The sequence below is a fragment of the Canis lupus genome, chromosome 12 (assembly GCF_011100685.1).
Source record: "Canis lupus familiaris isolate Mischka breed German Shepherd chromosome 12, alternate assembly UU_Cfam_GSD_1.0, whole genome shotgun sequence".
Lineage (NCBI taxonomy): Eukaryota > Metazoa > Chordata > Mammalia > Carnivora > Canidae > Canis > Canis lupus.
The window spans coordinates 56,361,743-56,374,111 of NC_049233.1; the positions used below are offsets into that span (position 1 = coordinate 56,361,743).

Below are 12,369 nucleotides of genomic sequence, written 5' to 3' on the forward strand. Positions count from 1 at the left end.
AATAAAGATTTATTATTTCACATGATTTTTATTTTTCTTCACAGCGAAGAATATTTTGCATTATTGCTTCAAATTTTTAAGTCTTAACAATTTCCCGTAGAAGCTGCTCCTGCTTAGATGCAAAGCTGTGTACACTGTCAGGTGGATAGTTAGTGAGCCAGTGTCTCTTCAAAGATAAAATATTTTCTAAACCATGCTGTGAGATTGGCATAGAAGGAAAACTGGGAATAGGGTTCAGGTGAGTCAGTGAAGTGGCTTCTAACCAGGCAGCTATTATATGCCTGAAAACTGCATGAAGTGAGGTTAGTCTGCAGGTCTTACCAGCTTGTTCTTGGCGAGACTCCCAAACCTCTAACTGTATCATGAATGCGACTTCATTTTCTATAGCAGACTATTCTCCATGGCTGTCTCAAAGATAGACCATGGGTCAATTTTTTTTTAATCTGTTACATTTACTTTTCTAAAAAAAAAAAAAAAAGTAAAAAGAAACTTGTTAGATATAAACAGACTATGATTGCTAAGTTATTTTTAATTTTTTAATTCTTCATTTTGTTGTTAAATAGTTGTATGTGTATGTATGTGTATACACATGCACAATTACATAAAGCTGTAGGATCGTGAAAGCAGCTGTAGGACTGCTTTCCAAAATAGAGCTTTTCTATAGAACATCTAGCAGAAGGATAATAGATAATAATGGAATGGTTAACATTACTATTTTCAAAAATTGAAAGGAAATCATCATTCAGAGCCAGTTTGGCATTTTCTTATACGACATCCTATTTAGGGCTCTGAATCTCAGCTATGCATTTCTGTGAATTTGAATCCAACAGAGATGTAGCTTTCACATAATTTTCTTCAGTTACAAGAATCATAATTGTTGTAGTGGGATGCTTTAAGCCTGGGTCACTTCTGAAGTCATTTCTGAAGACAGCAAGTGCTCTTCAGGGACGTGCAAGATGAGGAAAGCACCTGTTGGTCACTGCATCTATGTTACCAATATAGATTTTGTACAGATCAGTGTGTTCAGGAGTCAGCTATGAAGAGGAATCTGAAATGTTTGCAATTTAGTCAATGTGATGAAATATAAGTATAAAAAATTTTTGAAATGCAAACCAGTTCAGATTAACAAAATATTTAGGTACTCTCTCAACTTAGTCTAGAGAAAATAGCTGAATGAGATATAAAAATGAAGATAGAACTATTTACATTGAGATTGCCTGAAAAAATTACCTCCTTTATTCTGAGGTGATTTTTCAGATTCAATTGATTATAATGTTAATTTACATCAAATCTTGGAATGACGTAAACTGTTTTTATTGCTGTTGTCTCAAAATACAGGATTATTACACTTCTGAATTACAATGATACATAGTAGAATTTTGAGAATATAGGACAGAGGTCAAACTCTGTGACATTGGGACAAATATAGCTTGCTGACATTCTATGGGCTAGAAATATTTTTAAAAACTAGAAATGTTATTAAAACTTCTAATTTGCAAATTTCTTTTTTTAACTTGCAAATTTCATTGAATATCTGAGACATTTTGATATTTGATATTTGTTTTAAGTGTTTTAAATGTAAAAATGTAAATGTAAAATGTAAAAAAGAAATCAAAAGGTGCAGAGGATCATAAGGAAATGTTCTTGATCTCTCATTTTTAGATTTTAAGTATTCTTCCATAAATATTCATGCTTATATGAACATGAGTGAAATAAACAATGAAATTACAATAAATATTTTCCTATACACAAGTACTTTTAATTCCTCATTTTATAATAACTTGTTTTAATAATTTTATAACTTTACTGCTTTATGCTTGCATTTATTCTTTCATTGGCATTGCTTTGGTATTTTTAAACTAAATTCTTGATTTTAATAGAACTTTCTCTTCTCCTCTCCTTCTTAAATTTTTTATTTCATAGGTTTCAAATGCTATCCTTTGATAGTTGATAGGAATTGTGGTCATTGCCGTGGTAGAGGGAAGAGGGCTTCACAGTGCAAGCAGAGCAGACTGGGAAGGTCCCAAGCACCTCTGCACACCATGCTACATTCTTCTTGGATGATATATCAGTCCTTTCAATGGCCATCCAAATGTTTCTGAACTTATTTTTCTGAGAACTGACAGTTAACAGCCATTCCTGGAGAAATAACTATCCTCTTCTTGACAAAAGTCTGGAAATGTTTAGCTAAATTAATGCATTTGAACCCCTCTGATCACTGAAAGAGCCAAAGTGGAGTGCAAAATCTAGAATTCAGGTCTTCTGATCTCAAATTTGATATCTTTTCCAATTCTTTTTATTGGTATTGAGATTGACGGATTTGGGGGATGATCAAGGAAACAGATATGACCATGAGGTGGCAGTAGCACACAAGGAGTTTTATTTGGGCAGTGCTTTGGCAGGTTTGCACAAGGGGAAAGTCCCTCACAGCAAGAGACCTTCCAGAGGTAGTGGATGAGGGCTACTACCCAGAAGGGGAAGAGGGTAAAGGGAAGTCCTGAGAAAAAGGATCAGAGAAGATGTTAGAGTCTAGGTGAGTTTACTCAGCAGCAAAATGAAGAGAGTCTGTGTCAGAGAGCTCTGAAGGACAGCAGAAGCTTAGAGTCTCTTACAGCTTCAGAGTTAATCTTATCTATGACTCTGATATTGGGTGCAGTTTTATGCATTATGCAAGGTAGGAAGGCTATGAATGTCTAAAATTCTGCTTATTTGGGTTCATTTATTACAACTGGGTGTGTAAAAATTTGAGCTTTTTTGGTGCCAGTGGGCTTTAGAGTTAGTAGATCCCAGCGTGCTGTGGAGTAAAAAACATAGGGCCAATGTACAGAAGCCATTTTTAGCTCACTGTTATAACAGCTAGTACTAGTTTTGTGTATGTGTGTCTTGTCATTATAACATACTCCACATATACATAAAAATATACGCACTGAAATAATGTATAATATGTACACACCATCTCTGTTTTGTTAACCCTATCACTTTGTCATAATGGCTCCAGGTTTTTTAAAGGAATAAATCATTAGAGTTGAATTCTTCTGTATATCCATTTTAAAACTACTCCCCTACTCACCTTCTTCAGAGGAGTCTTCTTTGTATGCTTAGATGTATATACTTTATATATCATTAAAACAATTTATAGGGACACCTGGGTGGCTCGGCAGTTAAATATCTGCCTTTGGCTCAGTCTGTGATCCTGGAGTCCTGGGATCAAGTCCTACATCGGGCTCCCTGCATAGAGTCTGCTTCTCTCTCTGCCTGTGTCTCTGCCTCTCTCTGTGTGTGTCTCTAAAGAATATATAAATAAAATCTTAAAAATAAAACAATTTATAAAGTTATTTTGGGATAACTTTATGTAAGTGTTAGCAAAATGTGCATAGCCTTCTGCTCTCTCCTTATAATTTTTGAGATGGATCTAAATGATACTTGTAGGTAAAATAGTATTTCATCCTATGATGATTTTAAAAACAATTTCATATTCATGGACATTTAAGTTGTTTTGTTTTTCATTGTTTGCAAAAGCTGCAGTAAAGAACATTTCTGGGACATATCCTCTTATGTAAATGTTGATACTTGGCTATTCCATTTTGATAAGCTCTTCATAAATTGGTATATAATTCTCAAACACCCTATGTGCTCAGATCTGGTACTTTATCGAAATTAGATATAATTCCTATTCTTATAAATTTATAATTGTAGTTTACTCCCAAACACCCTATGTGCTCAGATCTGGAACTTTATCGAAATTAGATATAATTCCTATTCTTATAAATTTATAATTGTAGTTTACTCTTGTATATGTTTATAAATGAGACTCTATGATAGCTTAATTTCTTTTATCATTTTACTAAATTTAAATTTATTTCTCAGATAGATTGTTGTCAATGTTATTGCTTGATTATTTCCCCCAATATTTGGTTTTGGTAATCCACCAAGGTGCACAGGCAAGTATGAATGTCTGTCTTTAGAAGAAGATTGAGTTAAAGACTTTTCTTGGGCACGTGGGTGGCTCAGTTGGCTAAGCATCTGCCTTTGGCTCAGGTCATGCTCTCAGGATTCTGTGATGGAGTCCCATGGATGAAGTTCCTTGCTCGGGGAGGGGGGGATGTCTGCTTCTTCCTCTACTCCTCCCCCTTGCTCATGCTTTCTCTCTCTCTCTCTCTCACTCTTTCTCTGTGTCTTAAATAAATAAATAAAATCTTAATAAAATAAAGAGCCTTCCTGAATTTCTAGCACTGTCACTTGCTCCCTTAATACTTTATTAAATATATCAGAACAATTAGAAAATGGACATTAAAAAACGTATTATTTACTACAGCTCAAGTAATTTAAATCACTCTCCTAAGAGATGTATTTTGGGAAAAGTCATAGTGGCAGGCACATGACATGGTAAGGATAATGATCAGTGTAAGCTGATAACTTCTAATGGGAAATATATACAGAGCTTTTGAATTGCATTTCAAATCACTCATTTTTCCAGCATTTTTTTGTATGCAACAAATGCATAGAAAGTGGTTAGCTAAAACAGGTAGTTTGAAAATATTTCAACATTTTTATCTAAACAAATGTCAGAATTTTTTTTGAAAATGAAAAATGCTAAGTATAATAAAAGTGTATATTTATGCTCTCGGCAGCCAAATGTGCTTTTTAATGGAATTTAAATAAATGGAATTTTTATGACAAAAAAAGCAACAGTAAAAGCAGTGATTATGTTTTTCATAGTTCATTTGCCGTCTTTGCCCTGCAGACCTTCTGTGGAGGAAAATGAGATCCCGAGTGAAGTCTACAATGTCATTGACTCTGAAGAAGGACTCAGAGACCCATTGGTGTTTAATGACCCTTACTGGCCTATGCAATGGGAACTGGTATGATCTTCAGAAATAGATGGTTCTTTGGCAATGTTAAGAAATATTATTTTCGTCATATTTTAATGCAGTAGACAGACACTTTTATGCACTGCCTGCTTTTATCTATTGGTTTTGCAGAGAGAGACTTAGCAAATTTTTGATGAAATATTACTGCCAGCTTATTAATGAGTAGTAATCCTTTTAATTTGATTACATCCTTAGGGTTTGATTTAGTATACCAAAGATAACAGCAAAAAAAAAAAAAAGACATTTAAATTTGGTGTGTGTAAACAGACTCATTACACAGAAATGTTGTTGCCATTCAGGCTTGAAGTTCTTGTTCTTGCATAACCAGAATATATCCTATATTACATCAATAATGAGAAAACTCTTTATGGATTAAGTAGATGTTAGAACATTGCATAACAAACTTTTTTTCATAATGCTTATGGTGTTGGATGTTTTAGGACCACATTGTCCTATCACTTATACATAATTGTGATAATAGGATTGAAAAAAAGCACATTTATCTTTTGAATGTAAATAAGTAAAAAAAAGTTGAAGTACATACTACTGAAGATTTTGAGAGGAAATATTTGGAATGTGAAGATAATGTGGTGAAAATAGAGAGAAATTGAAGACCTTCTAATATCCATACTTATCTCCTCCTAGGTCTGTAAATGATGTAGTGTTTAAAGGGTCTCATACTATAAAATGAGAAAAAGGTTAAGTGCATTTCATCATATTTATGGCAGAATAAGGTGAAAATGGGCAACTGTTGTTGTAGCTCTTTTTCATATCAATCATTGGTAGTTACCAAGCCAACTATCTGAAAAGAGTGGAAAACCTATGTTGGAAAAAATCCAGTTCACTCCTCTATAGCTTCAATTCATCTTTAAAAAGTGAAACATAATTAAAAATATTTTAAGATATATATATGACTATATTTGACATTTCAAACAAACAAAAAAACTCAATTAGAAAAAAATTGAGTTTTGCTTCAATTACTTGAAAGTGAGATAATCAGTATCAAGTGAGTGGACTAGAACTACTTAGGGTCATGAAAGTTAAAGAGAAAATGAAATTTTTAAAAAAGGAGTGAGGGAAAGTAGCTACATTAAAAAGGATGGCATGGAATAAGGGAAAATGTTTTTAAACTTTCTTTTGTTGGTTGGTTTTTTTTTTTTTTTTTGACTTGAAGAAGCAGCAAAAATTAAGATGAATACACATAGAACACTTTATAATTAGTTCCTTAGCAAGACATACTTTTATTGTATCGGTTTTTAAATGCCAAACTCCCCCATACTGAAGTCAAGAATTTCAGAAGAATGCAATAGGGAAAGGAAATGGAGGACAAGTGATGTAGGAAAGACAAGAACAATTGAGTAGCAGTCAACAAAATGACAGGGATTAGAAATGGAGACAGATCTTAGAAGACTATTAAGCAATAAACCCTCTTAAAAGCAGAAGACAGAGATTGTAAAAGGCAAAAGGCAGAAGTAGAAGGAAAGCTCTATACCATTTTCTAGGGCATGAGTTGATAGACTTTTTTTTACAAATAACCAGATAGTAAATATTTCAGGCTTTGTGGACCATATAAATCTCTGTGGCATAATTTTGTTGTTGTTGTTCCAGTCCTTTAAAAATGTGAAAACCTTAGCTTGAGCCATAGATAACCAGAGTGTAGGCTGGCTTTTATTTGCAGGCCATAGTTTACTGACATTACAGAGAATAATGGAAAAAGAGGAGTCAAAATATTAATCATTCAGACTTATCTGTCTCTTAGGCATTCAACTGTTGTATTATACTCTACACACATTACACAAGCACAACTCAGCAATGAAAGGTCAAGCCAGGTCATATTACTATCAATAGCTTTTTGGAGTATTATACTGTATTCCTCATAAGCACCCTTCTAGAGGCATTTCTGTCCATAGACGAGATTCCTTGTAATACCTTGTAATATTAAGGCCAGCTATAATACAAAATTGCAAAGAAAAATGTGCAGTTTCCAATTGGATGTTCTCTTTAAAACATATTCCTAATAGCATACCTAAGCTGTGTTACAGAATCCATCCTCTGTCGAGAATACCAAATTTACTTATTGAAAGGTTGACTGGCAAAGCTGGGTTGTGCTGCCCTAACACAGAAAGGTGAGACCTTATCTTGGCTACCAACCATTAAGTAGCCTCTGTTAGTTACCAATGTTATCCTCCTTTCTCCACAACCAAATGTCCTGAAACAGAAGTCTTCTTTTATGTGCCATGTCCATCTACTCCTCAACCAAAAATATATGGCAGCCAACATGGTAAAGTTTCTATCCTGATATCTCAATTAAATGGCCGAGAGGAAAGAGTGAAAGCTAAAAGGAAAATAATTGTTTCTTACATTAGGTAGATAAAATAAAATAACCCATTTATGTTATGCTCAAAGGTCATTAGACATTGATTAGAAAAGTTACAGCAATATAATTTTCAAGAATATAGGCTTATCTAATTTTTAATGCTTTAATTTTTTTATTCAGAAGTTAATTTTGTGAAAAGGTGTTACATCTGCATACACTTATTTTATTTATAAAACAATGTGGCAGACAATGTAAAAGTGAGTTGACAACATGAACTTTCAAGAGCGAAAAAAGGTATCAGGATATTCATATACTCAGGGATCAATATCGGAGATAGGAGCCCTGGCTCAGCACAGCAGAGACTTGCCACAGCAGAGACCAGAGGGCCAGAGTAAGGATGATGCCAAAAGAGATTCAGCCTTTGAATTTATTTATTAGTTAATTTACTTATTTATTTATTCATGAGAGACACAGAGAGAGCCAGAGACATAGGTGGAGGGAGAAACAGGCTCCCTTAGGGGAACCTGAAGTGAGACTCCATCCCAGAACCCTGGGATCATGACTTGAGCCAAAGGCAGGTGTTCAACCACTGAGCCACCCAGGTGCCCCTCAGCCTTTGAGTTAAAGAAAAGGAAATGTTTGATCATTTTAACATGGATTTTTAGATGAAAAAAAGAAAACAAATTTTATAAATGTTGCTATGATTGAGTATATTAGGAAGGCTATAGACTTTAGGGTTATAGGCAATGTGGATTCCAATCCTAGGCTAGACCATGCTGTCTGTACTGTGATTATCATGAACATTTTAATCTGAAAATTTGTTTTCTTATTTGTAAGATGGGCCTAACAGTACATATATCACAGAGTTGTTTTTAGAATGAAATAAAATCATGGACACAAAGGATATGTCATGCTATTTAGCATGTAGTGGGCATTCAATGAACAACTTGGCAGTTGGCCAGATTCTTTTCCTACCTATAGGGGGTCAAACTTCCATTACATAGGAAATAACCTATGTTGAATGCTCATTTATCAACAATGTTAGATGACTAGAGCAGTACTAGTGCAGGTTATTAGTAATCCTTGTGCTAAATATAATAGGAATAATGTTTATCCTAGTGGTCTCTGAAGAAGGACTTACCCCCAGAGTGCATGGCAGATGCACTGAGATGCAGGAAAAAATTATGAGAACTTCCATCTATATTTATTTTTTTAATCTTTATTTTTTTTAGTTTTTCTGAATATATTATAATCCACATATTACTATATTAACACATGATTTCATTTTATAAATAATTAAATATACATATAATATAGTTGTATGTGCAAACCATTTTTTTATGATAAGACTCATGAACACAGTGTCTGAAAGCAACTGTTATACTCAACAAATACTTATAACATGAATGTCTCAGTGTTTTTTACTGACTGCCTGCTATATGAACAGGACTAGGCATTAAATTTGAAGACAAGTTAGCTATAGATTTTTACTTTAAAAATCTTAAGGTCTAAAAGAGATGATAGATATACTAATAAATATTATTAGACAGAAAGCCATCCTATTAAGAAGATGGAGTTAAAGAAGTTCTAGTTTGTGTGAGATAATGTTTGAACTGAGATTAAATGTGGGAATATTATAAACAGAGGCATGGAGATGGAAAAATGTTGTTTTTGTCCAGAGAAAGTATCTTGGATATTTGAAGTCCAGACTTTATTCTATGCCAATAGAATTTTTAAAAAGACTTTTGAACTGAATATTTGAGCTTGAGTACCATTGATTTATTATTTTATCCATTCATTTATGAAACACTTGTTTGTCAAATACTATGGTCAGGCCCAATGCTATGTACAAAATACAAATATGAATTACATGCTATTCTTATTTTCAAAAGATTCATATTCAGTGAGAGAGCCATGTAAATGTACTCAGTGCATGTTAAAAATGCATAACAAAGGTGTGGATAAAAGAAAAGCCAATAATGATGACATTCTGAAGAGAATGACCTATTCCATTCAAGTATGTTGGAAAGCCTTCACTGAGTCAAAAGATAAATAAGAAAACATTTATAGTCCAAGAGAGGTAGGCTGGCTGAGCTTTGGCCTTTTTCGTGTGCCCAGAGCTTAGAGAAATAGCAATGGGAAAAAGGCTGGACAGTTTATTTGGGCCCTATTCCAAAAGACCACATATGCCAAAATATGGCATTTGTTCTTTGTCCTGTAGCACATGTAGCTAAGAGGCTTATGAGAAGGAAGTGACCCAATAACCTTTGTCTTGTAAAAGATGACTGAGGTGTAGTGGGTTGAGTTCAGAATAAAGGGGATCAAGATTGGAGGCAGAAGAGAACCATTAGGGGAAGTCTATTGTTCAGGAAAATGAAGAAATTTGGACCTAGGAGGTAAAGTAGTATTTACCTAGGAAGTAAATAAAGACAACGATGCAAAATCAAGCCATTTTTAGGAGGAAGATACTGAGGAAAATCTTAGGTAAATTTGGATACAAGAATTAAGGAAGAAGGGCCTGTCCAGAATGATTTGAGATTGGTTTGGGTGGGTGACTGTATTAAGTATAAAGTTGCCATAACAAAACACCACAGATTAGGTGGCTTAAACAACAGAAATTTATTTACTTACAGTTATGGAGGCTGGAAGTCCAAGATCAAGGTTCCAGCTGGTTTAGTTTCTCCTGAGGCCTCTCTTTTTGGCGTGTAGACAGCTTCTCACTGTGTTGTCACATGGTCTTTCCTCTGTACATGGGCATCCCTGTACCAGTCCTATTCGATTAGGTTTTACAAGACCTAATAAAGTGTATAAAGTCCTGCTGGATTAGGTCCCCACCCTTATGACCTCATTTAACCTCAATTTACTCTTGAAAGGCCCTATCTTTAATGTAGTCGTAATATGGGTTAAGGCTTTAACTTATGAGTTTTGGAGGAACACAATTCAGTCAATAATGGGGTAAATTTGGTGGTATGGTTGAGGTACTCAATTATGTATTTTACAGAATGACCAAGATCTGTCTGTGAAATAAATTGAGAGAGAAAAAAAGGGACTAAAATATTTTATAATTATAATGGGATCATTGCCCATATTTTAATAATGAATAAATTGAGATCAATAGGATTGAAGGTAATAGGTAGCACTTGGAAATATGCAAGAAAATGTTATGTTATGGGCATTATGTTATAATTACAAATTTGTTTATTTGCAAATATTGCAAATATAACAAATATACATTTATGTTACAAATATATAACTAAAGCATGTTGCCCACAATTTAACTCATTATCATCCATATTTAATTGTCTATGTTATCTTTAAGCCTCTGAGTCTCAATATATAATAAATATTTAATTACAACATTTTATATTATATACTAGCAACAGTATATATCTTTAGAGGAAATGTATGGATGGTTCTTGATTGGGATTGCCCAGCAATAAGTGTTTGGTGGAAATGAAGGGTAAATGTTAATATTTAAAGGTGAAATAGAGTGCATTAATCTGAAAACACTGTATAGGTTAAGATGTGAGACGAGAGAGAGAGAGATGGACATGGATTTGCAGATATTCGGTAATGAAAGCTGAACAGGGGACTGGCATGGTGCACAGAGAGAAGGAGAGAATAGGTCAGATTTATTTACTCAAGAAATACTAAGTGCCTAGTAGAGGCTAGACAGTGTGCTTGACGTTTGAGACTCAATAGTGAATAAGAAAATGTAGTGTCCCTCTTTTCTTAGAGCTGACAATCCTAGCAAGAAATAATATAATCAAACAAATTATTAATGGTAGAAAGAAAGAAAGAAAGCAAGTAAGTAAGTTGGGCATCAGTTACTGAGAGAACTACTTCTAGTTCACCCTGACTCTTAATATGAGCTGCTCATGTACTTAGACTTTGAGCCAACTTTTTGGGAACTGCAGCTGTTCCTGGGAGAAAGGTGGCTTTAATTACAGAACTTACCTGTATAAGTTTCAGCTTCTCTTAGAACTTGGCCCTCAATCCCTTGTTAGATTTCTGATGCTTTCAAATATTTGAATATTTAGTTTTTCTTCTTTTTTTCAGTTTTTCTAGTGTCTTTAGCAGGAGGATTAGAAGGAATTATTTAATACATCATTACCATAAATAGATGTTTGAAGTTTATTCTATGTAAATCACCAAATAACCAAATTTCAAAGATATAAATTGCTTTAACACCATCACATGAAAGAAGTAGTATCATAACACTAAAGTTGGGATGCTGTACTTCCACCAGAAATTGCACCAATATATAATCTGAACAGGGAGCTATTTATTTTCAAAGGTGAAGCAAAATTCTGTCTTGTCTAATGGTCAGAATTTCTTTTAATTGTATTTTCAACTTAAATAAGTTATTGTTAAGATATTGAAGAGAGGATACACATGTACAGTTATTAAGCATCAACATTTTTATCAGCTCCATATGGTAATCTACCACTGTAATGGAAATACTTACTGTATGTCCCTCTGTGAAAAACATGGGGATTTCCTCAGTCCTGTTGGACTTAACCACTAAGTTTAAGCTCTTCTCCTTTGCTAATGTCAAATAACAGCCAATCATTCTTTCCTTTAATCTAGGTCCTTCTCCTTCACAACTTCCAGAGAAAATTTTAATGTTCCTTGACCATTGATGGCTTCTGCGTTTCAGCAATGCTACTTTATAAAAAAAAATTGCTTTCTATTTTTTTCTTTATGTCTATGAGATTTTTTAAGGAAAGCATAGACTCAAATCATTATTGAAATGGGACATTGTTCCTTTAAGGTTTAATGGTGAGAAAGAAGATAAACATATCTAATTTCCTTATTAGGAATGGGCTGGCTTGATAGGATTTTTATCACTGGAGGCCTCTGACTTCTGTTCATGCCAAAAGAATGCCAGACTGCTGGGTTGGTGGAAGGAATGAGATACTATCCAGGGAAGTAAACATGCATTAAAAAAGATAGTCTGTATACTACATACATACTTTCTCAGTTTTTTGTATAGCAGGTTTAGTAGTTGAATTACCCTAGAATTGTGATGTTATAATGTCTTTGCTCTCTTACATATTAAAGGTTTATTGATATATTCCAAAGAAGCTCATCTTTGTCATCCAAGAAGAAACAAATAATGTTATAATTAATTTAATAGATGACTTTCTTAACTGGTTACCTTATAGTTCCTCACCTATG

The 12,369-nt window shown here is 33.8% G+C and overlaps 1 protein-coding gene across 1 annotated transcript in view; it reads left to right on the forward strand.

The window, feature by feature from the left end:
• The window catches only part of LOC119874292, a 399,775-nt gene extending 387,618 nt beyond the window's left edge, over positions 1 to 12,157 (forward strand). The window contains exons 7-8 of the mRNA XM_038555051.1: positions 4,745 to 4,862; positions 11,779 to 12,157. Of these exons, the coding sequence (XP_038410979.1) occupies positions 4,745 to 4,862; positions 11,779 to 11,814 (154 nt within the window). The 3' untranslated portion in view covers positions 11,815 to 12,157. The remainder of the gene's footprint in view (positions 1 to 4,744; positions 4,863 to 11,778) is intronic.
• Positions 12,158 to 12,369: the final 212 nt, after the last annotated feature.